This window comes from Nymphaea colorata, chromosome 13 (genome assembly GCF_008831285.2).
Source record: "Nymphaea colorata isolate Beijing-Zhang1983 chromosome 13, ASM883128v2, whole genome shotgun sequence".
Lineage (NCBI taxonomy): Eukaryota > Viridiplantae > Streptophyta > Magnoliopsida > Nymphaeales > Nymphaeaceae > Nymphaea > Nymphaea colorata.
The window spans coordinates 4537227-4564906 of NC_045150.1; the positions used below are offsets into that span (position 1 = coordinate 4537227).

General features: G+C 38.6%; 1 protein-coding gene across 1 annotated transcript in view; it reads right to left on the reverse strand.

Moving 5' to 3' along the window:
• Positions 1 to 14445: 14445 nt before the first annotated feature.
• Positions 14446 to 27680, reverse strand: part of LOC116266870 (cycloartenol Synthase-like) — a 62381-nt gene continuing 49146 nt past the window's right edge. Inside the window, exons 17-18 of the mRNA XM_031648313.1 lie at positions 14844 to 14927; positions 14446 to 14618 (exon numbers count right to left, since the gene is read on the reverse strand). Coding sequence (XP_031504173.1) covers positions 14505 to 14618; positions 14844 to 14927 — 198 coding nt within the window. The 3' untranslated portion in view covers positions 14446 to 14504. The remainder of the gene's footprint in view (positions 14619 to 14843; positions 14928 to 27680) is intronic.

A 27680-nucleotide genomic window follows, 5' to 3' on the forward strand; every position in this document is an offset into this window, starting at 1 on the left:
GGACCCATCTCAAGCAGTCTTTGTTTTTGTCGGATGCGTCGGCGTCTGTGCTACACACCTTACTTTATTCACGCGTCTTTGCTTTTGTCGGATGCATCGGTGTCTGTGCCATGCACCTTACATTATTCACGCATCTTTACTTTTGTCGGATGCGTCGGCGTCTGTGCCACGCACCTTACTCGGTGAAATAGAAAAATTAATCTGGATACAATAGAGAATGGAGTATCAAACCGAGTATGAAGCTCAGATTGCCACCGCCGATGTCAGCGAAGGCACTCAAAATATCCTATCACAAATGCGCAGGGTGTTCTCGTTGGAAGATCCCATACAAGGCAACGGGTATACAGGATCAAGCATATCGAGATCTTAAAAAACTATCCTGCATCAACGTAAAATATATCATTCAGTACATAAATGATTATCTCCGATTAGCAGCAAAATCCGGGAGAATGTTCATTAGCCCAGAACTTTCAGAAAAATACTGGATGAAAATGCCAGGGGATCTAGGGAACAGAATCAAACGGGCATTTGACGCCAAATACCCAGGCGTAACAATAGGACTCACCCCTCGAATCCTATTTACTTATCAGTACCTTGAGCAAGAATGCAAGGATGCCGCATTCAAGCGATCTTTGAAGAACTTATCGTTTTGCTCCCAAATCCCAATCCCAGGTTACTACAGAGAAAAAGAAATACGGAATACGAAAATCTACCACTTACAGAGGTAAACCACACCCAACGCATGCAAGAATTGAAAAAAGAAAGCACATGCTTCGAAACAAAAAATAGAAGTGCTACTTATGTGGCGAGGAAGGCCACTTTGCCAGAGAATGCCCCAATGATTACAAAAATGTAAAAAGGAAGGCAATTTTTGAGAGTCTAGAACTTCCAGAAGATCACGACATTATCTCAGTTCAAGAAGGAGAGGATCTCAGTGACGCCATATACTCTATCTCAGAATTGCCATATAAGGGCGGCAATTTTTGAGAGTCTAGAACTTCCAGAAGATCACGACATTATCTCAGTTCGAGAAGGAGAGGAGCTTTTCCCCTGTCGGGCTTGTTTTGCCATATAAGGGTGCAAGTAACCTGGCAAGATTAGGAATGAAATTTCTGGCGTAGTTTAGTATTACCTAACTAGGATCGCAGACCGGTTCTTGTTGCTAGATCTGCTTCTTGTTTTTCTACAATCCTTTTGATGATGTTGGGCTGTAGTCGTATTTCTCAATTACCGATAATGGCACCGAGAAATTCTATTTGTTTCTGCCCGTTTGTCATCTTGGAAGGCCTCAGAACTAGCCCATTCTCTTTGCATTTTTCTAGCAAGATGTATAGGTGTTTTGCATGCGCATCTTCTATTTTAGAGAAAACTAAGATATCGTCTATGTAAACGACAATGAAGTTTTCTGTCCCTTTGAAACAGTTATCCATCTTTCTTTGAAAGACTGTTGGGGCATTCTTCAGGCCAAATGGCATTACTAGCCATTCGAAGAGTCCTTGGGGTACCCAGAATGCTGTGAGGGGTACTGACTCAGGGTACATCATAACTTGATGAAATCCACTCTTCAGATCAAATTTGGAGTAGATTTTGCTACCTGATACTTTTTTGATAATCGTATTAATACCTGGTAGCGAGTATTAGTCTTTTTCTGTGACGTTTGTAATTGAAGACCATTCTCTCTTTCCCTTTCTTTACTTCCCCTATTTTTGGATCTTGGGTGGTTCCAGAATATACGATGATGGCTGTTGTTCTGTGTTGACTCTTTGATGGCCGGATCACTCCTACCTTTAGTAGTGATGAGATGTGTCGTTCAAAGGAGTCCTTCATTTGTGGCGTGACATGCTTCAAGGGCTTGTCTTCAATGATAAATTCTGGATTTTTCAAGGTAATTGTACATGTTACCTTGTTTTTCGACCAATGTTTGAGGGGATCTTCTCCTATGTAGCCTGCTTCCTTAAGCCTTTCGATGATAGGCTGGAATTTGATCTTGAAATTTTGGGGTGTTGGTCCTGTTGTGTATAGAACCGATTCCAGGAGTTGGATGTATTCAAGATCATCGATTTCTTCGGTAAAAGAAGAAATGATTGCTTGTTGCTGCGTATTGATTGTGGTGACGTTTTTGTAGAAGGTGATGGTATCTCCTTCGATTCTTAGTCCACCTTGCATGTCCCAAATAAAGTTACAGCCGATGATCATTTGAATTTCGCCTCCTAGATACATGCGAAACGCATATGTGTAGGGGATTCTGAATTGATTTTCTCCTATGGACATCTGTCTATGCTTCAATTTCTTGTTGGCGTTCTGTTTGGAATTGATGCCAGTGAACTGGACAGTGAAGGTGTTATCTTCCAGTGCTTCCCGGGGTACAGAGTTTTCGTCAATGTAGCAGGTTGTTGCGCCGGTGTCTAAGGTTGCTCTGACGGAAAATATTTTGACTCTGGGAATAGGGCTGTCAACTTGTCGCCTACAACAGATGCAAGTGGGGTTGTCAACTTGTTGATTATACTGCCATTCATGGCTGCAGGTCGTCTGTTGTAGTGGCAATTTGATCTGGGGACGGTAGCCTCCATACACCCAACATGGCTTTTGCCTACCAAATCAGCCATGTCACTGATTATCTGGCAAGTCATGGCGTAACAGCCATCCCAGGTAGAAGACTAAGAAACCAAGGTATGCAGGTTCTCAATTGGATTATCCGACCCTCAGCAGGATCCACCCCTATGCAACCAACTGAGATGGAATCTACAAATTTAGTTGACAGACGCATATCCCTTCGGTTTTGAGTACGAGCTTGCCACTACTGAAGAGGAGAATGACGTTGAAATCACAGAGCATACCATACTTGCCCTCCTCAACACGCATGAGGAAGAAGAGGAGGAGGAAGACGAAATGGCATATTACCAATACCTAGCAATCCAACAGGAAGCAGAGCAAGTGCCACGGTATGACACCGATAATGATTCAGACGAATTCCTAAATCCTTGGGCTTCTGACAAACAAGAAAAACTATTCGTTCTTGATGAATACAACTATCCCCAAATGAAGGAGTTATCATCAGTTATCGCCTCTGCAACATCAGGGACTACCACAGCACAGTCCCCATACAACCCTCCTGCGGACATATCCATGAGTATGCCAGGGTACGCCCCGGCCACAGGAAGGACTCCTCCCATCAAACCAGATGTGGACATCCCCTCCAGCAGCCGCATAAAATTCAGAGGAGGAAGAAATGACGAAATGTGGAATTTACCCACAACTGCGCAATCAACATGGGTAATTTTCATCATCCCAACACAAATAGGATTATTCCATGATGTGTATATGGCGTCACTAAGCTCCTCTCCTTCTTGAACTGAGATAATGTCGTGATCTTCTGGAAGTTCTAGACTCTCGAAAATTACCGCCCTTTTTACATTTTTGTAATCATTGGGGCATTCTCTGGCAAAGTGGCCTTCCTTGCCACATAAGTAGCACTTGCATTTTTTGTTTCAAAGCGGGTGCTTTCTTTTTTCAATTCTTGCATGTGTTGGGTGTGGTTTACCTCTGTAAGTGGTAGATTTTCGCATGCCGTATTTCTTTTTCTCTGTTTCTCTATAGTATATAGTAACCTGGGATTGGGATTTGGGAGCAAAACGGTAAGTTCTTCAGAGATCGCTTGAATGCGGCATCCTTGCATTCTTGCTCAAGGTACTGATAAGTAAATAGGATTCGAGGGGTGAGTCCTATTGTTACACCTAGGTATTTGGCGTCAAATGCCTGTTTGATTCTGTTCCCTAGATCCTCTGGCATTTTCATCCAGTATTTTTCTGAAAGTTCTGGGCTAATGAACATTCTCCTGGATTTCGCTGCTAATCGGAGATAATCATTCATGTACTGGATGATATATTTTATGTTGATGCAGGATAGTTTTTCGAGATCTCGATATGCTTGATCCTATATACCCGTTGTTCCTTGTGTGGGATCTTCCAACGAGAACACCCTGCACATCTGTGATAGGATATTTTGAGTGCCTTCCCTGCCTTCGGCGGTGGCAATCAGAGCTTCATACTCGATTCGATACTCCATTCTCCATTGTATCCAGATTAATTTTTCTATTTCACCGAGTAAGTTTTCCATGAACTCAGCTTTGTCCCTGGCGTCTGAGAATCCTTTTTCTGAGATCAGATTTTTGGTTATGGATTCCCATCGAGAAAATACATCATGGAATAATCCTATTTGTGTTGGGATGACGAAAATTACCCCTGTTGATTGCGCGGCTGTGGGTAAAGCTCCTCTCCTTATTGAACTGAGATAATGTCGTGATTTTCTGGAAAGCCGTCCCATTAAATCCTCTTGTAAGGATCAGATTTGCTTCCTCATTTCTCCAATTGGTGTACCCTCGGGTTTGGATGCAGATTTGAAAATGGCGGTAGAAGTCTCCTAAGGTTAAGATCGTGTCAGGAATGATAAAAATAATTTGATTTCCTCTTGACAGATCTACTTCCATGGTGGCGAATATAGCTTGGTCATTCTGCCGCCTGTTGTCAAGGAAGACAACCAAGGCTTGGGTGCCTTCGTCTCTCCTATGCAGGATTTGCAGCCGGACTTGTACTAGTCCGACGTGGATGAATCGGAAATTGCTTCGGTATAATGCCTGAAAGCTTTCTGGTTGGATAAACGGCCGGTCTACTTGCTGATCATCGAGGCATGAGATTGCTTCTTCTGATAGGTGTTGGTAGACACGGTGTTGGCTGGTGTTGCTACGGGCGGAGTATAGTACCTATGCCGGTACCATGTTTGCTCGCTCCCGTAAGGATCTTGCTAGCTGCTGTTCTGGTTGCAGCTGTTCTTCTAGGACCTCTTGATGATTACGCTGTATTATACAGTTGACTCTTCTTTGGAAATTGAGGCGTCTTCTTTGTCCCGTGCGGTAGTCTCGGATCTGATCCTCAAACTCTGGTTGTGAGTTTGAAACCTGATTTTGGGAAGAGCTAACGGATGGTCGTCGATCCATCTTTGATTTTCTTTTTCTCGTCTGCGAGGATGGGGTAGGGATCTTTGACGACGTGCAATTTTCCTTTCTTTTCAACTAGCTTGCCGATTGAAAGGTCCTTAAATTTCTTTCCGAGTTCGTCTATCAGAGAATCTGACAGAATATCTCCTTTTGAAGTTACCGCCCTGAGTATGGTAGAAAGTTCGCTCAACTTTGCTATGAGTTGTACTTGGTTGTCGATCACTTGGGTGACCAACTGAATTAGGGTATTGTTCTGCTTGATTAGAGCAGATGTTGTAGCTCCGACAGATGAATTTTCAGAAGGCTTGACGTATGCGACTGCGGGGGACTCAATGGCGTTTGTGACTGACAGAGCCCTTTTGATCGCAAGGTTATCGTTCATGAGAGTTGCTTCTGAATTTGAGTGATCTTGGTTTCGATGGTTTGGGTTCTTCCTTCTAGAGACTCGAGGTGACCTAAATCCAGACTTTCGATAGGGGTTTTTGATGGTATGGTGGTGGTTACAGGCTTAGCTTGGGTAACTAAGTTGGAGAGATGACTAACCTGAGTTTCTAGTTTGAGAAGGTGGTTTTCGAGGGATAAAAGTTTTGCCTGGATAACTGCAAGCGCAGAGAGGATTTTCTAAATTTCTTCTATCTTGTCAACAAGGGTTTAGAATTTTGGGTTTAGTTTTCCAACATCTGTGCGCAACCTATGGTCGGTTATAGGGGCTTACCTGATGCCTCTATGACCTGGGTCTTTAACAAAGATTGTTGGCTTTTGGACTCAAAACCACAAACACCGTGATGAAATAGGTGAAAGGAATAACAGGAATCTTCACTTACTTGTAAATGTCAAGCTCTGATACCAAGAAAGCGTCGGTGTGGCTCTGAAGCGAAGGAAGCGAAAGTCCCAAAGTGGCTCGGAACCGAAGGAAGCGAAAGCACACACTAGAATGAAGGAAAAGCCTTTATTGAAAGAGGAGACGATGCTCCAAACTTTCATAGATACAAGTAAGGACCAAAAAAAAAACTTTGGAAGAGAAAAACCCTTGGGATCGCCAAGATGTGTTTCAACTTCAATTGAAGCCTCCTTATATAGAGTTGGGGGCTTCTAATTGCACGCCGAGAAAGCGCATGGAGAGATAAGAGTGGTGTTGCGTGGCATAGACGCCGACGCATCTGACAAAAGCAAAGTCGCGTGAATAATGTAAGGTGCGTGGCACAGACACCGACGCATCCGACAAAAGTAAAGATGTGTGAATAAAGTAATGTGCGTGACACAGACGCCGACGCATCCGACAAAAGGAAAGACGTGTGAATAAAGTGAGGTGTGTGGCACAGACGCCGACGCATCCGACAAAAACAAAGACTGCCTGAGATGGGTCCACACGCTTCCGTCAGATTCTGCATCGTTTTGCAGATGAGAGTATGGTTTTGATGATGTACTGGGAGAGTATTCTGACGCTATCGAGTGTAGCTTTGACGCTTCCTTTGATATCGGACCAGTAATTGCCAGTGGTTGCTAACTTGGAACATATCAAAAACTTGATTCATTGTAGGTTCTTTAGACTGGCTAGATCATCTTCAATACGATTGCAGAGGATATTTTCCAGGCTGTCGAGTTCACGTCCGAGCTCATTGAATCTCTATATGGCGATGCTGAATTCTTTACTGACAGGGTACCCCCAGTATTTGGAGACTTCGGGGTGGCGAAGTCGGGCTACTGTTCTGTACCTGTTTGCGATCATGAGGCCTGGCTGCATAAAAGTTGGTTCTTCCCACTCTGGTTCTGAGATTCTACGGGCTTGAGCCATCCTTTCCTACTATGCTGTAAAATATGTTGTAGGGAGAGGGTGTGAGTGTAATTACAAGGCTTTTAACTATGCATGAAAGTGAGACTATTTTGTACAGACTAGCATATTTCAGCCTACAAAGGACTAAAGATGGATTCTACGAATCCCCTGCATCATCTTCTTGATGTAGGAGATGATGTCTTCGATTTCCAGCATATTGTGGCAAACAGGCTGGCGTGTAAAGCGCCAGTAATTGGTTTTGCTGGCTGATCGAAAAGTTGTCGTCCACTTCAACTCTTGGATTTTTTGGATGCACTCGAGAACTTCAAGGACACGTGTGAAGATCTCAGCTTCAATTTTAGATAGTTCTTCTAGCAGTTCATCCCGACGTGGTCGGGGTAGTTTTCAATCTTCACTAATGTCTTCTGGATAGAGCTCGTTAAGGATTCTTCTGTAACGCTCAGTAATTGACTCACTTGGTTGCACAGGTAGTGGAACTTCTGTTGCTGGGATGGCGGTCCCGGATGGTCCTGCCATTCCTGTACACATTGTTCAAAAGTTGTCAATAGTTGAGGCTTAGGGTTATTGAGTGGCGAGATTATCAAAGAAGTGATTATCCGTGAGAGAGAATCTGCTAGGATGTTGTCTTTCCCGTTGATGTGTTCGAAGGACACATCAATCCCTAGCCCTGTAATAAAATCTACAAAGGCTATCCATCTGACTCTGGAGGGTTTATTGATATTCGACTTGTTGAAGAAACTTATAATGGCTTGACAATCTGTCCGTATAAGGATTTCCTTCTGCTCCAGATAATAGATCTTTAGTGATTCAAGGCTGTTCATTACAGCAAAGATTTCTGCATCTGCGCCGGTGTCTAAGATTGCTCTGACGGAAAATATTTTGACTCCGGGAATATCAATAAACCCTCCACCTGAGGCTGCGTTGGCAGTTTTTCCCTGTAGGATAAAACAGTCATCGTCGGTAAGGAGAACGTTTTTACCTTTGTGCTGCCTGTTCTTGTCTGCTAGAGTGAGTTCTTCAAGGTCATCTATCAAACCAGATGTGGACATCCCCTCCAGCAGCCGCACAAAATTCAGAATAGGAAGAAATGACGAAATGTGGAATTTACCCACAGCCGCGCAATCAACAGGGGTAATTTTTGTCATCCCAACACAAATAGGATTATTCCATGATGTGTTTTCTCGATGGGAATCCATAACCAAAAATCTGGTCTGAGAAAAAGGATTCTCAGACGCCAGGGACAAAGCTGAGTTCATGGAAAGCTTACTCGGTGAAATAGAAAAATTAATCTGGATACAATGGAGAATGGAGTATCGAACCGAGTATGAAGCTCTGATTGCCAACGCCGATGGTAGGGAAGGCACTCAAAATATCCTATCACAAATGCGCAGGGTGTTCTCGTTGGAATATCCCACACAAGGAACAACGTGTATACAGGATCAAGCATATCGAGATCTCGAAAAACTATCCTGCATCAACGTAAAATATATCATTCAGTACATGAATGATTATCTCCGATTAGCAGCAAAATCCGGGAGAATGTTCATTAGCCCAGAACTTTCAGAAAAATACTGGATGAAAATGCCAGGGGATCTAGCGAACAGAATCAAACAGGCATTTGACGCCAAATACCCAGGCGTAACAATAGGACTCACCCCTCGAATCCTATTTACTTATCAGTACCTTGTATTAATACTCGCTACCAGGTATTAATACGATTATCAGAATCTGCCTACCCTGTCAAGTGTTTTATCATCCTGGAAACAGACGGATGTATGGAGGGATGGGGAGGTATATGCAAGTGGAAGCCTCAGAAATATGATTCAAGGAGCATGGAAAAGCCCTGTGCATATGCCAGCGGCAAATTCAGCCCACCTAAATCAACAATCGATGCGAAAATCTTTGCTGTAATGAATAGCCTTGAATCACTAAAGATCTATTATCTTGAGCAGAAGGAAATCCTTATAAGGACAGATTGTCAAGCCATTATAAGTTTCTTCAACAAGTCGAATATCAATAAACCCTCCAGAGTCAGATGGATAGCCTTTGTAGATTTTATTACAGAGCTAGGGATTGATGTGTCATTCGAACACATCAACGGGAAAGACAACATCCTAGCAGATTCTCTCTCACGGATAATCACTTCTCTGATAATCTCGCCACTCAATAACCCTAAGCCTCAACTATTGACAACTTTTGAACAATGTGTACAGGAATGGCAGGACCATCCAGGACCGCCATCCCAGCAATAAAAGTTCCACTACCTGTGCAACCAAGTGAGTCAATTACTGAGCGTTACAGAAGAATCCTTAATGAGCTCTATCCAGAAGACATCAGTGAAGATTGGAAACTACCCCGACCACGTCGGGATGAACTGCTAGAAGAACTATCCAAAATAGAAGCTGAGATCTTCACACGCGTCCTTGAAGATCTCGGGTGCATCCAGAAAATCCAAGAGTTGAAGTGGACGACAACTTTTCGATCAGCCAGCAAAACCAATTACTGGCGCTTTACACGCCAACCTGTTTGCCACAATATGCTGGAAATCGAAGACATCATCTCCTACGTCAAGAAGATAATGCAGGGGATTCATAGAATCCATCTTTAGTCCTTTGTAGGCTGAAATATGCTAGTCTGTACAAAATAGTCTCATTTTCATGCATAGTTAAAAGCCTTGTAATTACACTCACACCCTCTCCCTACAACATATTTTACAGCATAGTAGGAAAGGATGGCTCAAGCCCACAGAATCTTAGAACCAGAGTGGGAAGGACCAACTTCTATGCAGCCAGGCCTCATGATCGCAAACAGGTACAGAACAGTAGCCCGACTTCGTCACCCCGAAGTCTCCGAATACTGGGGCTACCCTGTCAGTAAAGAATTCAGCATCTCCATACAGAGATTCAATGAGCTCGGACGTGAACTCGACAGCCTGGAAAATATCCTCTACAATCGTATTGAAGATGATCTAGCCAATCTAATGGACCTACAAGGAATCAAGTTTTTTATCTTTTCCAAGTTAGCAACCTCTAGCAACTACTGGTCTGATATCAAAGGAAGCGTCAAAGCTACACTCGATAGCGTCAGAATACTCTCCCAGTACATCATCAAAACCGTACTCTCATCTGCAAAATGATGCAGAATCTGACGGAAGCGTGTGGACCCATCTCAGGCAGTCTTTGTTTTTGTCGGATGCATCGGCGTCTGTGCCACGCACCTTACTTTATTCACGTGTCTTTGCTTTTGTTGGATGCGTCGGCGTCTGTGCCACACACCTTACTTTCTTCACGCATCTTTACTTTTGTCGGATGCGTCGTCGTCTGTGCCACGCACCTTACTCGGTGAAATAGAAAAATTAATCTGGATACAATGGAGAATGGAGTATCGAACCGAGTATGAAGCTCTGATTGCCACCGCCGATGGCAGGGAAGGCCAAAATATCCTATCACAAATGCGCAGGGTGTTCTCGTTGGAAGATCCCACACAAGGAACAACGGGTATACAGGATCAAGCATATCGAGATCTCGAAAAACTATCTTGCATCAACATAAAATATATTATTCAGTACATGAATGATTATCTTCGATTAGCAGCAAAATCCGGGAGAATGTTCATTAGCCCAGAACTTTCAAAAAAATACTGGATGAAAATGCCAGGGGATCTAGGGAACAGAATCAAACAGGCATTTGACGCCAAATACCCAGGCGTAACAATAGGACTCACCCCTCGAATCCTATTTACTTATCAGTACCTTGAGCAAGGATGTCTTATTCAAGCGATCTCTGAAGAACTTATCGTTTTGCTCCCAAATCCCAATCCCAGGTTACTACAGAGAAACAGAGAAAAAGAAATACGGCATGCGAAAATCTACCACTTACAGAGGTAAACCACACCCAACGCATGCAAGAATTGAAAAAAGAAAGCACCTGCTTCGAAACAAAAAATGCAAGTGGTAGTCCCTGACGTTGCAGAGGCGATAACTGATGATTACGCCGTATTATAGAGTTGACTCTTCTTTGGAAATTGAGGCGTCTTCTTTGTCCGATGTCAAAGATGGATCGACGACCATCCATTAGCTCTTCCCAAACTCAGGTTTCAATCTCACAACCAGAGTTTGAGGATCAGATCCGAGACTACCGCACCGAACAAAGAAGACACCTCAATTTTCAAAGAAGAGTCAACTCTATAATACGGCGTAATCATCAAGAGGTCCTAGAAGAACAGCTGCAACCAGAACAGCAGCTAGCAAGATCCTTACGGGACCGAGCAAACATGGTACCGGCAGAGGTACTATACTCCGCCCGTAGCAACACCAGCCAACACCGTGTCTACCAACACCTATCAGAAGAAGCAATCTCATGCCTCGATGATCAGCAAGTAGACCGGCCGTTTATCCAACCGAAAAGCTATCAGGCATTATACCAAAGCAATTTCTGATTCATCCACGTCGGACTAGCACTAGTCCGGCTGCAAATCCTGCACAGGAGAGACGAAGGCACCCAAGCCTTGGTTGTCTTCCGTGACAACAGGTGGCAGAATGACCAAGCTATATTCGCCACCATGGAAGTAGATCTGTCAAGAGGAAATCAAATTATTTTTATCATTCCTGACACGATCTTAACCTTAGGAGACTTCTACCGCCATTTTCAAATCTCCATCCAAACCCGAGGGTACACCAATTAGAGAAATGGGGAAGCAAATCTGATCCTTACAAGAGGATTAATCGGACGGCTTTCCAATACACCCAACATGGCTTTTGCCTACCAAATCAGCCATCTCACTAATTATCTAGCAAGTCATGGTGTAACAGCCATCCCAGGTAGAAGACTAAGTAACCAAGGTATGCAGGGTCTCAATTGGTTCCCATCTTGGCCTCTAAGGTAGCTATTTTCTCCGTTCAAGTTATACCTAAGTTTGTCACATTGGATGACCTAGTATAAGCTCTTGCCATTATTTGATTAGGGCTAGATTGATCTAGATGTTGCCATCTTTTTATAGCCTCCCTCATAAAAAAAAAAAAAAAATCTTCATAGGCATATTGACAATTTGCTAGCGATATGCTCTATAGTTGTGATTCAAAACTTCAAATTGGATGCCCTAAAACTAGCCTTATTTCTTTTCTACTAAAGGATCAAAGAGAGTATTGGCTTAAAACTAGATTATTTCCAAATAATCTCATGTGATCAAATGGAAGAGAAGTTTTTGAATAAATATTTTCCCTATAGTTGGAAGATGTTTCTTCTAAAGAACGATGATGAGGCATGAAACTTATTTGAAATGCTAAGTTAGAAGTCCCTTCACCATATCCACCTCTAGCACCAACTGGAACACCTCAATGGGCTAGAAGAAAAGTGGGTTCTATTAGATTACACCAAAGCTCCGTGCTGTGTACCAAAGTTAAAATGCTCAATGTAAGGTTGGACCAATTAGTTTAAGGCCCTTGGTGCAACAGGTATGTACAAGGTGGATAAACTTCATAGCCTTGTATAATTTAGTGCAGAAATACCCTGAACTTGTTCAAAAGCAAGTTCAACTAAACCAAGTTCACTCTAACACCAAGAGGACCCAGTTTCCAATGATTGCGACTCTGGTTGGCAAACCACAAATTTTCAAGTTGAAATCTATAGAGACAAGCACTTGCAACTTCCCATAATTAGGCTATGCGTGACACGTACAGCCAAATCTATGCTTGGTCTAGCTTATCCAACTCTCATATAGTTAGTTATCTTGGCTATTCTTCAGAGAACCCTAGCAACCATCTTTTGGGAACAGAATGGCCATGGCTACTTGAAGGAATAATCATTCTTTAAATGAACCTGACATACTTTGTGGAACATTCTTGTTAAAATTTTACTGAAATTGTGTTATTCAAATTGCATTTGTTTCTTTCTTACCATAGCTGAAATCTGTTGGAAGTTGAGAACCTTAATTGGCAGTAATATCACAGCCTCTAAGCACTTTTATGGAGTTACATCTGTGGAAATTTTTCCTACCAATGGGATATTGTTTGAATTTTTCTACATGTTGGAGAATGCACATGATCGCAAGTCTTCAAAAATCTCAAGTGCAATTTTATTCTTCTGGTGCCACATTTTGATCTTGATTTATAAAATACGTGTGTGATTTTATTGATTAAATGAGTTTTCTGCACTTTTAGGTTATTTTCTACATGTTTTTTGCCTCACAGCTAGACATAGGAAGCTCATAGTGTAGATGATGGCTCAACTGCAGATAGTGCAATACCTTCATATAAGCACAGACACAAAACATTAAATAGTAAACCTAGTAGATGAACGAAAAGATAGTTGCATATGTTTTTGTGCAAGCATTCAATCATATTGTTTTTCTTTATGTAACCAAATTGTTGCAACACTAAAGGGATCTATAAATTTAGTATTTTTACTTGAAGGAATTTTATTCTATACGTGCGTTGTCTCAAAAAGCATTTTTTAAATTTTGCATTGACACTTTCTATGTTTTTGACATTCAAAGCTAATGCCACTATATGTATTCAAATTTAGTATTACGGTTGAGCTTTTGAAGCAATTTTTGTGTCACTATTGGATTTTGGGCAATTTAATTTTCTGTTACTCTTCTTTCATGTTAGTTCCATGACCTTGGATGTAGCATCACTAAAAATTATTTATGACAAAGTGAATCTTATTTTTAATGTAGATACTTGTTGACACAAATTGATACATAGTAACACAAATCAATGCTACTGATATCAAGCAGCCTATGACATGTACTTTGTGTATGTGAAGTTAGAGTTGCATTGTATGTACTAATTTATTGGCAGCAGTTTGACTAGTGTCACCTACTGTGACACTCAAGTAGCATCATCAAAAGTTATTAATGATCCTGCATATGCCATAGAACATGAATCCTCTTGTAGTAGTGGTAATTCTTTATCAAAACAAGTGTCCAATTTAGAGAGAAAGGATATGAAATGGATATCAAGCGTAAACAAGGTGGGAGACCAAACTACTCCTTTTAGAGTGTGACTGAAAAAGAAGTTCATGAAAAACTAGACAGATGCATTTTTTTTTTATTTTCACAAAAAAAACTAGGTTAATGCATGTTTAGTTGATTATGCACTAACTCGGCCACAACCATGATTGCATTAAATTGGTCATAACAATTATCAAGTATTGCCACTGCACTGCCAACCACCTTTACCTCATTTAGTGTTCATTAATAGCATAATGAACCTTGTTCCACTAAAACACATACTTGAAACATCGAGCTGCCTTGTAGCTCATCTATCCTAAACTTAGGAGTTTGATTGCCAAAAAGAGCATCATACATGTTCGTAGTAAAGTCATATAAACAACAAGACAACATAAAAACAGATGATGGGGAGAACATATGTTTCTAAACAAACATAAATGCGTGAAGGCATAAATGATGATGAATAGCACACTCTTACTTATAATGTATTATTAGAGCTAAAATAAGTCCTTACCTCAACGTTCACTTATTTAATTAATTTGGGCACCATTTGACTGGCTTATGCCATTTACTGAGGAACAGTATGAATTACCACCTTGAATTTATGTTGATCTACGACAACATGAGAATTTCCATCCATCTAGTAGAATTGTCTAGACATCAACACAAATATTTATTTGGTTACAAACTGCCAGAATGCTAAGGACAGAGGCATGGAGCCAAAAACAAAGGAACACTTGACTGAAAGTTGTACTTATGATTCCATTAAGAAGAAAAGAGCACATGTGTGCGATACTCTCCCAGGGCCCAAATTGGGAATATATTCCTGTATGCAGAGTACATGATCATGGAATGTTTGACGCCTACACCCATAATTTCCTAAACAATGACAAAAATCAATAAGTAAGGATCATGAAAGAATAAATATGTAATTGCATTCATGATGCTGGTGTAAGTGGAAGGATTAAGCAACATGGTAATGTGCATGTCATTTCATAAGAAGCTTAAGAATTATCACCGACTCAAATCCAAACGAGAAAGCATGAAAGGAAGGAAGGTTTGATAAACAAATTCTAGAAATTAAAAGCTCATGATATGGCATACCTGTTGTGGGAAATCACCATTATCCATTTGACCATTAATTAATACTTTTGCTGCACGATGCAATGGCTCTGGATCTCTCTCAACCTATACATAAAGTATTTCAAATTTAATCGATTAGAAAGAACATAGCATCATTTTAATAGTGAATAAGGTATAGGACAAACAATTCTCACTACAAGTTGTTCAGATTGTACTAAGAATTCAATCTTCTTGCTTTCACAAGCAAAGTTATTCATTTGCATCTGGCAGGAGGTTGAAGAAAATGTGTGAGCCATTGGTTGAGACCCTTATGGTAGAGAACCCTCGATTGAATGGAAGATCACTTTTGTGAAAATCAGCGATTACTGGATCCTGAGTGGAGACGGTGATGAAGGAGGCAGATGCTACAAATGGAGAGGATTCTGATCTTCAAATTGAAATGGTGGAGAGCAAGCAATGTTTGGTAATATCTTATGCTTATCTAGCTGTAATGAAAATCCCCTTCACCTATTCAGCGATTGGTTGTCTGGTGGGTGATTCAGAGATGAAGAGCATGGAATATTCTTTCATTGTGAATCAATCAATTGTAGAGCCTATGGAAAGATATTTGAAACCCTAGATTCTACATTGTGGGGAAAGGAATTTTCCTGGTTTCTGTTGGACAACGAGGAAGAGCTAAATGTGGTGTTGCAACAAAGTAGATTGGTGTGTAGGAGTAAGAATGCTTGTGGCAAATCGTTGGAAACCTGGAAACTCATTAACTATTGAGGGATCTTTGTGTTCCTCTTTGGCTAAGTTTATCAAACCTTCCTCTACTATAGTGGAACCGAAAAATTTTCAGGGGAGTGGCAGGCATGTTGGGAGGAGATCTGATAGAAACTGATGTTCACATGAAAACCGTAATGTGGGTAGGGTTTGCATGCATATGTGTTAATGTGCCCCTAATATTTTCCCAAAATGTGCCGATGAATTTGAGAATGGGGGGAAAATCTTCTCTCAAGAAGTGTGTATGAAAGAATGATTAAATTCTGCACTGACTGTAATGCGGATACCCATATGATAGAACAATGCAGGGCAAGGAATGTGGCAGTGACAATCAACTATGCACCGGCTGCAAGAACAGGAGGTTGGGCAGAGGTAAAAATCATTTTAGATACAAGACAAGAAAGGAGGCAACCAAACTCATTCTTGGTTCTATCAAAAGGGAAACAAGATCAACAATTAGAGATGGATGTCGTAGAGAAGTAAGATCTTGTTCAACAAGCATTAGAGGATTCTCATAGTACATTGCCAAGACTGTCAATTAAGGAGAAAGGAAAACAACATGTGGAAAACTTTACAATGTAAGAAAAGATTGATCAGGTTGATCAAATGAAGGAAGTGACAAGAACGAGACCAGGTATGCCACTTTGTTTCCCTATTTTTAATAAGGTTGCTAAAAATGTGTGTGAAGAATATAATGTGCTATGTGATGACACTTAAATGAATAGAAAAGAAGGGGTGGGGTGAAAGGTGAGATGGGAATGTCTCCTTCACCTCCAGGTTTCTCTTGCTCACGTGGATGAGAGTTTCTTATTATACAAGAAGGATCAAGTGGTCCAATTATAGATAATCGAACACCAACAGTGAAGGGGAGACAACACAGAAGAGCAAAATATGTAAGAACTCAAGGACCATACGGATGAGCCAACAAGAGAAGTTATAGCCCTCTCATGGATGTAACAAATATTAGTGATATGCGATCATAGCAAACAAATCAGGGAGAAGGGAATCAGTGCCAAGAAATTTTGGAAAATGAAAGCGAACCAGCCATAATAGAACAAGAGGGATGTGAGGCCAAGGAAGGCCACTCAAAATGCTTGCGTTGATGAAAGTACAATTTTGTTACATAAGAGGCCTTGTACGCAAGGGTGCACAAAGACACTTGGATGATTCCATAAAAAGAAACCATTTGGAGATAACTTTTTATGATTCTATGCTGACTATTGACCATTTTGAAAGCTGGAAACCTAAACATCCAAATTACAATGTTGAGGCTAACATTGAGGAGTCATGACAGCATGCCCGCATTATTGTAGGTGGCAATCAAAGCACATTCAAATTGAAGCAGTATCTAAGGACAAGTTTTGAATAGCAATAAATTGTAAGGATATATGATCTGAACTTTCTTTTAGCCTCGTAAGGGTGTATCTTCATACTCATATCATGATTCGCCATGAATGTTTTATTTTTCTATCCAAAATGATTAATGAATGCCAAAATCCCCTGTAATAATGGGATATTTTAATGTTGGAAGGGGGTTAGGAGACAAGCCGAGAAGATACACAGATCCCAATTCATGTGCCGAGTTTAACAACTTTCTATGTGATAACAATTTAGTGATTATTGATGATAGTGAATGCTCATTTACCTGGTCAAATAACAGAGAATGGGAGTGGAGTTCAAGTTAAAAACGATGGCCAGGTCAACTATCGATCATTGTGTGATGTTGTTTTCTGTTCTTGAAAGGAACACGTAGCTGTTTGGTAAAGGACTGCCTACATATTACAATTACTGGGCTTCATGTCCTCAATATGAAAAATAGTGAGAAGAAGCTGGTCTACTCAAGCTAGCAGATGCACAATGTTGAAGGTCCATAAAAAGTTTGAAATCACACATATATCCTTATCTTGGTGGAAAAATACTATGTGGGCCATTTTGAGACGAAAAAATATGTTGTAAGAGGTGAATTAGCTTGTATCTAGCAACAAAGAACAAGGAATGAACTTTACGAGTTGGGGTATGAAATTACCTTGAGGAAATAGTTGAATAAAATTATTGAGGAGGAGGAATACCGCTGGAAACAAAAATCTAGGGCAAAGTGGATGCTTCATGGGGACAAAAATAAAATATTTTTCTAATGTAATAAAAAGAAACAAAAGGAAAAACAACATATTTGTAGGATTGTGGTCAATAGGGAAGAAAAGGAGGAACCAGATCAGATTCATGATAGCTGTAACCAGTTTTTTCAGGAGGTTTTTGCAAATCTAGATGACAGTGAGCAAATGTTAGATCACATAAGTGATGGGCCATGTGTTTCTCTTGAAGAAAATTTAGAATTGTGCAGGTCTATTACGGTGGAAGAAGTAAAGAAGGAAGTCTTCTGTTCACCCAATGGAAAGTCTCCTGGGCTAGATGGATACAATGCTGAGTATTTTAGAACTTTTTTGTCATATTGTAGGTGATGAAGTGGTAGCAGCTATACGTGACTTTTTTTTAACAAAAAAAATTAGTTTGCCAAGTAAATAGAACTCATATCATGTTGATTCCCAAAATTTTAAATGCAGTAAATTTAAAAGATTTTTACATATCTCATTGTCTATTACAATCTATAAAATCATTACAAGGTTGATGTTGAAGAGAATGAAAAATATTTTGGCTACACCTATCGGAGCAGAACAAGGTGCATTTTTGCCCCAACAAGTTATTTAAGATCAAATCCTGTTCATACATGAAATGGTTCATAGTATAGAGAATTAAAAGAGAAAAATCAGTCTTACTGAAGTTAGATATTTCCATGGCATATGATAGGATAAGAGGAGATTTTTATGGAAATCCCTAGAAGTTTTGGGCTTTAATGAGGAGTGGATACTGCTGATCATGAAGTGCCTCACTTCCCCAACGTTTCTTTGGTGATAAATGGTAGACATGGTAAATTTTTTTAAAGTGCTAGAGGTATCCGTCAAGGAGACCCACTTTAACCCTACCTGTTCATTAGTGTTGTGGAAATACTTGCAAGAAGACATAAGTGGGAGACCTACAGGAAAAACATCTTGTTACCTAATATTCAATGGTCGGGATGGCTATTACGAGATTTATACTTCACAGATGACATAATTCTATGGAGCATATTGAATAGAAATTCTCTTGAGTGCCCAAAAACTGTTCTCAAGCAATTGGAACAAAAGGCATGTTTAAGTGTGAATGCTACCAAATCTGTCTTTGTGCTAGTTCAGTTAGATGCTCAAGAATGTAAGGTAACATCTTCTATCTTTGGATGGCAATGTGATTCCTTCCCCATTTCCTTCTTAGGTCTACGGTTACTTTTAGGACAAATGCAGGTTGCTCACTATAATGCTCTGATAGATAAGTATGAAAAATACTTGCTATATGGAAATCAAAGATCTTTTGGTTAACAGGTCACATATTATTAATCAAGTATGTGATGAACCATTTGGTGGGATATTGGATGTTGTCTTTTAGACTTCCAAATAAGGTGATAGCTATTATTGAGAAAGAAAGCTCGTACTTCTTGTGGGTTGAATCTGATGATGCTAAAAAATACCATGTTGTTGGGTGGAAGAGGCTTTGTGGTCCAACTGAAGAAGGTGAAATTGACTTAACTGATCTATATGTTGCTTAAAGTTTTTGTGGTCTAGCTCAAACTGGGCTATGTTCTTCAAAGAGAAATGTCTAGGAAGACATAGATTGTGGACCATTAAGACAAGTTCCAAAGGTTCATGGGCCTATTAGGGATTTATGTGGGGCTGGGAAAAAGTGAGCCATAGGGTGAAACAACATATCTGGAATGGAAAATCTGCAAAATTTTGTGTGGATAATTGGGGCTTCGGTATTCTAAAATATCTGGTCACAGATCTTCATACGAGCTGGTACAAAGGTTCAAGTGGTTTCACAATTTTTCAAATGATTTGTAGAGTTCTAAGAGAAAGGCAGCTGGCTATGAGGGCCCCTTGGATTGAATGTAATTAGACATACTTCTATAGAAGCAGAGGAGGATGTTCTGAAATGAGGAGATAGGGAGGCTAAAGCGATAAAGAGGAGGGAGATTTATAATTCTATTAAAGTGGTTAATCAAAAACAACCTTGGCAGCATGAAGCCTGGAACTGTGAATTCCACTCGAGAGGCAAATGGGTTTTTTTGCTAGCCTTGGATGACAGGCTACTAACCACTGAAAAGCTCAAGCACTTTGGTATCAGTATGGCAAACAGTTGTGCTATTTGTGAAAAAAGGGAAGAAACGACTGCTCACTTGATGTTGACCTGTGAAAAGGTTAGACCAGTGTGGTACAAAGGTACAAGTGATTTCACACTTTCCCAAATGATTTCTAGAGGTCTGAGAGGAAGGCAGCTGGCTAGGAGGGCCCTTGGATTGAACATGTAATTAGACATACTTCTCTAGGAGTAGAGGAGAATGTTCTGAAATGGGGAGATAGGAAGGCTAAAGCGATGAAAGAGGAGGGAGATTTATAATGCTGTTAGAGTGGTCAATCAAAACAACCTTGGCAGCATAAAGCCTGGAACTGTGAAAGCCCGCTCTGGAGGCAAATGGGTTTTTTCCTAGCCTTGGATGACAGGCTAGTAACCTTTGATAAGCTCAAGCACTTTGGAATCAGTATGTTGAACAGATGTACTATTTGTGAACAAAGGGAAGAAACAGCTACTCACTTGATGTTGACCTGTAAAAAGGTTAGACCAGTGGAAGCTAGTTGCATATAGGTTTAATGTATCATTAAACCTAAAATGTAGTGTAAAGGAGACTATGGAATGGTGGTGGGATTGTAGATTTCCATCAGTTCAAATTATGAAGTGTTAGAGATTGACATTCTCAACATTATTATGGAATGTCTAGAAATTGAAAAATGCTATTGTCCATGATCAGAAGACAACTTGTAGTAGAGAGATAAATAAATGGGTTTGGGAAGATGTTAAAACTGTTATAGGAAATGTGAGTTGGTGTTCAAAGTTTAAGGCCAATATTATTCCTTGGATGAAATCAGACATTCGACCAGATCCATGGCCATCGCTTAAAAACATGGTCATGATCATTCAGTCAATATGCATTTACTCTTGTGGATTTCAGAAAATAGCATTTCTAGTAAAGTAGAGCAAGGGTGATCAGTTTAGTTAGGGGTAAGAATTAGAAAATATGGAAAATGAGATAGTGATGATTTTATGAGTTTTATCTTGAGCATCAATTGGAAAAGTGATGAAACCATCTGCTTTGTGGGTGGGCCATCTTCATGGAGAAAGAGTTTGAAAAGAGCATAAGAACGACAAAATCAAAAGGATGGGAAGGAGTTGGAAATTATAACCATAAAAAATATATAATCTTCCATGACAATAACCTAGCAAGGGAGGTATTGGAGCTGATGTTGAAATTCTGGTTTACCAACTATAAGGTAGGAGTAATCATGTTTATCTAATTAGCATGATCCACAAGCCATAATTGTAGGCTAAGGTGGAGTGTATCATGTAATAATTGTATGATGTTCTTACGTCTTGCTAATAAAAAGGGAAGGGAGCCCAACTCCCAGCAGTCTTGCATCAGTCGGTTAATAGTGAATAGGGAAAATGAAGAAAAAGAAGAATTATGAGATGAATGGAAGAAAATTAACTTCTGATAGGCTAATGCTTGACTATCAAATGGACTTAAAAAAATAGGCAAGTTACTCTGTAGATTTTCCTAACCACTTTATCCTCAACTTATGTATAGAATAAACCATGACTGATTAATTTTTCAACAACTAACATTATGATTTCAAATAGAAAATATAATGAATTGGGATGAAATATCATCACTAGCTTAAATATTCTTTGCAGATAGTGTTCTTTTACATTGCTATACTTTTGATATTATATGTTTCGTAAACAAGGACTCATCCGCTTTTCTTGTGTTCTATTCATTTTCTTCAAAATTTATAAAAACATATTCAATTTGTTGTCATATAATAAAAATATGTTTAAATTTAATCTTAAAAGACACTTAAAATATTCAAACATTATCTATTCATATTATTCCATCAGAACCTGAGCATGTTAATTTCCTAAAGATGCTTGACAATTCTAGTAGCTACTGCAATGTTGTCACTAGCATCTCACCGTCACCACTTCCTCATCAGGTTATTGGCACTTCGCTGCCGCCATCATTACTATTGGTGATTTACAACCATTATCCCCATCATTGCCAAGATGTCAAGCATTGCAACTACAAGTATAGGCGATAAATGCTGGCTTTTATTATTTTCATTGCAACTACCGTCATCATAGTTGATGGAAACTTTTATTTGTATTCCTTAAACATGGGAGGAAGTTTGGTCAATATATTTCTCACTTTTGGGAAGCTGATTTTTTGAGAATGAAAACCGACTTCACAATTAATCATCATTTGCTTTTCATTTCTTCCATTGTGTTGTCCTTATTTTTCTTCAATGCATCATAATAATTCTATAAGATACTTGATTTCTTGTCAACCAGTACTTTACTTTTGATGCATTTTAGTTTATTTTAATTATTTACATTCTTTTGCTATTATTTTCACTCATACACCCTTTGCTTTCATAATTATTTGACTAGGATATATCTCTTTCTTGCTTCATGGATTCTTAATTTAAAGCTCATTTTCCTACTTTTTCAACATCCGTTCTCATCCTTGTGACTATTTGCACTACCAGTGTTAGAATGTTTTCTCAAGCTTGCCCGCATTGTCACTGCTACCATTACTATGAACACATGCTTATCTATGTTTTTATATTTTTGGTTATTCGTATGATCTATCCAAAAGGGTTAGTTAATTACATTATGGCCTTTGGCATCGTCTGCTAAGATTTGTGTTATGCGGGAAAACCCATTCCGGAGGCCAAGGTTGGATGACAAAAGGGAAGGGAGTTTCATATCAAATTAGTCATGTGCTACACCTACCCACTTCATGCTTTTGGTCTAGGTCTATCTATTTCCATATCTTTATTTCAAATAAAAGGAGGTCGCTGAGGCATTCAATCAATTGTTGCTGTCCTCTATGGTTTCTTTCCACTTTTCCATGTTGTGAATTCTTTTTTTAACCTTTTACCGATTCTAGTTTTGGGATCGTTATTATCTGTTTCTCCCTTCTTTTGTCTCAAGTGGGATGTTAAGATGTCCCACTCCCATATTTATTTTCATTATAAGGGCTGTTGGTTTGTCTTTCACTAATTTATTTTATGTCATGTTGGATCCCCACCTTTATGTCAAATACTTTAGTCTCATCATTTTTTTTTTTTTGCTTCTTTTCTATCTTTATGTGATTTTCATTTGCAAAATGAAGTCAAACTATTAAATTTTGTTTTGATGATATTCTTCTTTCATATTCCCACTCTAATTGTTAAATTTTATATCAATATGCAAAATTCTCATTTACTTGTTGCGAACCTTGTTATTGAATCTTAAATCAACATAAGAGTTGTTTACGAATGCTGATATGGTTTGTTCTTTTTACTATCTTTATGACAATTTCATACTAAGGTTTTAAAACCCAATGAGTCAAGACTCGACTTGGAGTAAATTGACTTGTGACTCATCGGATCAGCTCACTCACTTGGCCTTATTTTGATAACATCATATTTTGCGTAAAGTAGATTTTCATATGCATTAAATAACACTTTTGAGTTATTATAAGACTGGCGTGTTAGACATAACATGCATGTTAATGTATATTTATGTACAGTTCACAAATTTTAGTTATATATTTACTATAATTATGTGGAATTAATATATATACTATATATATGTAAATATATATACTACCTAAGAAATTGATAGAACAAGTGATTTTAGTATCATTTGCAACTATATTGTTATAATATGTACACTTAGATCATATCCATACATGACTTACTTAATCTCACCTCTGTCTCAGCCAGAACTCGAATGACTCGGCTGGGTCATCCCATGACTCGGCCCAGTCTTGACAAGTCCTGGTCTTTTTTTTTTTTTTTTGCCTGGTTGATGACTGAGACATTGAGTCAGCCAAGTCAACTCGGCTAGGTTTTTAAACATTGTTTCATACTACTTTTTGTCTGATTTTTTATTTCCTTCTGTGTTGTTAGTTTTCTATCCTTCCAAAACTTGCACAAAATTCTTATGTTTCTAGTCCTTGAGTTATCTATTTATCTCTTCCATCTCCATGTAGTTTTCTTTGTTTTTTTTTCTGTTTTCCTAGTTGGTGTCTAGAAAACCTAATGACTATTTTTTTAAACTTGGAATAAACATATCACTTTATTCATCAGGAGTCATGATCCATCTAGATATAAATTTAGGTGGCTCAGTTTGAGTTCTACCAAAAATTATTTCATATGAATCGGAGGTATATAAAGGTGTTGGTTACTTATACGAAAAACTCTAAATATGTTATACATGGATTAAAAAAAAATCAAGTTCTGGTTGCCTATCTCACATGTAACATGTCTTGAAAGTTCCTATGGGCACATTAGATGAATGTACAACTAAAGGCCTGTGGGATGGTTTAGTCATTACATGTTCTTAAACTACCAATCTAAAGTTGTGTTTCTTAAGAAAGAATTCAAAACCTCAAAAAGGAATCTTTGACCATAAGGGGTTGTTTGATTTATTTGAAAAGTTTTCCTATTGAAAAAAGCTTTTTAGAGTAAATTTTCTATGGAAAAAAAAAAAGAATTTCTCCTATTTGAGTGATGGAAAAAAATGTAAAACTTTTCTCATGTTTGAATGTGTTAGATGCAAGTCCTAGTGGAAAAAATGATCAGTTTAAACAAAGTTTTTCCGAACTTGATGAAATTACCTTGTCTAGAAAAAGCCAAAAAGGAACCCAAGTGAAAATTTCCTGCCCTGTGTGACGATAATAAAATCAACAAAGGGAACCTGCTGTTTTGGAAATACATTTGCCTTTATATGCTTTTGCTGGTTTGGTGCTTGGGCACAGTGTTTCCATATTCTTCTTTCTTTTAAAGAACTCAAGCCAAGACTATTTCAGTGTTAGACAAATCTCAAAACTATTACTAGAGAACATAGGGGCTATAGGGGTGGATCCACATGGGGGCATGTATGGGCAGTTTCCCACACAGTCCCATTCATTATATTTACTTTCACATAGGTGGTGTTCAAGAAATTGGTTATTTGTATATATATGTACCTTGTTTGCTTTGTGTCCTTTCATATTTTAATTATATCTAATATTTTATTAAATGAGTGCCCCTTGGCAAAATTTTTCTGGTTTCGCCACTGATAGGACATGTATGTTTAGACAATTTTCAAGATATCCCATTGGCCAGTATGACTAGAAGTCTAGAAGAAGAGGAAGGGAACGATATCATGGACATGGAAGTTGTGGAAGGGGTAAAAATCAAGGATGTTTTCACATTGTATTAACTCCAAACAACTTAAAGTCTAATATAATTAATATTTGAGGCAAAGGGTTGCCAATGTGTTATATCTGCAGTAACTTGGGTATTTTAAGTGAAAAACTTTTTAAAAGAAGATTCCAGCTATATTAAAAAAAAATCCAGCAATTCAACAAAAAGGTCAGAACCCTAACCAAAATTTGAGCAATTCTCAAGCTATAGTTGACAAATATTCAGATGATTTAAATGTGCTCCTTGTTGACAAAATAAACAAGGTGCTTGGTAACTTGGCTCTAGGCATCGAGTCATGTCACTTGCCTGCAGGTAAATTTTCAAGGACTCCTTATATTGGGAAAAGAATGGTAATGGTGGGAGATGGAATTAGACATCTAGTCATATACATCAATCTTGTTTATTGTTGTTCTCCAAAAATATAAATATATTTTTTTCTTTTAAGTATGTTTCCAACTTTGTTTCTGCTCCTTATTTTATGTAAAAAATCATCTTTATATGAACAAAACATATGTTGAAGGTGGGCAGCAAGGGAACCTGAACATTTTCAAGGAACACTGTATGTAGAAGTGTTGTCCATCTCAAAAAAATTGTTTATACATATAGTCAGTCTTTTTGATAATGTACGTTAATAGTATATTAGCCATTTTTTTCACAAGTTTCTTGAGTGTCTTCTCTCGCGTGAGTTAATTCCATGGTCTAATTTGGACCATCATTTAAACAAAAATTTATATTCTAGTAATCATTCAACAAACAAACTTCAAAACTTTATGAGATCATTCTCTATGACATTGGCTCCACCTAAAAAAACTCACTTTCTAGAAGCAAACACCATGTGTTTTTAGTTGATGATTACTCTCGATATTTTTTTAATATATTTTATAAAAGAAAATTTTGAAACCTCTGGCATCTTCTAGAAAATCCTGGCATGTGTCAAAACACGTTTTTCAATTATATGTTATATTTAGTTATTAAATGATGGTGGTTGATAGTGTAAGAATATGTGTAAATACTATTAAACTTGTATATAGATAGAACTGAATCATGTTTTGCTATTGTTATTTTTTTGTATTTCATCCTTTATCTGTTGAAATTTTCTATTTGATTCCAACTCAAGGCTGCACCAATTTAGTTGTTGCTTTGGTCCCAAGGGTAAGTTCTCTTGACATTAGGGACAAACCAACAGCTAGCTTAGTTGGGCTTTCTCTAAAAGTAAGGGCCTTTCCCTCTTGTTGACTACTCTTATTCATTCAATATTATTCCTTATCTTTCATTTTGTGCTTCATGGATCATTGAGCGATTGGAGTGAACCTAGTTTATGCCTTAGTGGACATTGAGTGACTGAATGATGGTACTTTCGAACCTTAGTTCTTGAGTTTTGATGCTCATCGTTTTCTTCTCTTCAAGATCCTGAGGTTCATTCTCAGCAAGTTGTTCTTTCAGTTTAATATTATTAGAACTTGCTTGAATTGATTTGTTTATCTTGAAGTGCAGATTTCATCCTTAATGACATGCCAGCCTTTGAGATCCTTGTGGGTCTGTCATCTAGAGGTAGCTTTGACACTTGAGGAGAAGTAAGTTTACAGCTACTCCATCTCTAATTGACCAAAGTTTAAGCAGAAATGATGGAGAATTGCATTAAGATTCTACTAATTAACATAGCATCACCAAGTAGTTTAAATATTTTACTTTGACTAGATTAGACAAAGTTTATGTTGTCAATCAAGTAGTTCACTTCGTCATATGCTAGGGCCTGCATAGGCTATAAAAAGCATTATCATAGTTAAAGGGTATCAAGTGATGAGAAAAAACTTAACCATTATATTGTTCTATTGGTGGGCTGAATAAAAGGTGATCAACATCTAGATTTTGTATTTTTATTAGAGAAAACATTGTTATATGCAGCAACAAGAAACAAAGAATAATTTTTAGATCAAGTACTGAATTGGAGTATAGAACTGCGGGATTGGTCAGATCTGAATTAACTTGAGCTCAACACATTTTTTGTGGAGCTTGGTGATGTTTTGCAGTACCTGTTTCTTATGACAACCATAGTGCAATTAAAATGACATTGAGCCTCATTCAGCATGGCATAACAACACATATAGAGAAAATGAGCATTATTAAAAGAAAGATTGGAAAGCAAGAGCTGAAGCAAGATATATTGGAACACCATATCAAATTTCTGACACATCCATAACTGGGTTGGTAAAACAAAGGCTCTAGTTTCTTCAAAAACAAGCTGAGATCATCCAATAACACACTCAGCTTGATGGTGGGAGCCTTACATGCTCATTTTTGTCTTTGATGTTGGCTATAGTCTAGATCCATTATGATGGAACTATATATTATAATTTGGTAGGGGCATCCTAGTTCTTGGTGTTCTATCCAAGGTTTTGCTTTATACAGAAGAGCCCATCGTGAATGCTAAGGCTGCTGGATTATAAAGCAAGGGGAGATTCAAATCAAATTGTTTCGTGCTTTTCTTGTGCACTAGAAGAAATTTGATCCATGCATTGTATGTTATCTTTCTTTTGTTACTTTTTATCTTTCTTTTGTTACTACCTCTGCCACCACAATCATTGCAATCATCATAAGTGCCATGACCACTATCACTCTCTGTCACTACTTCATTGTGTTACATCAAGGAGTTTTGAACAAGTCATACAACCATTGTACCTGCTACCCGATTTGTCTATATTAGACACTAATGCAA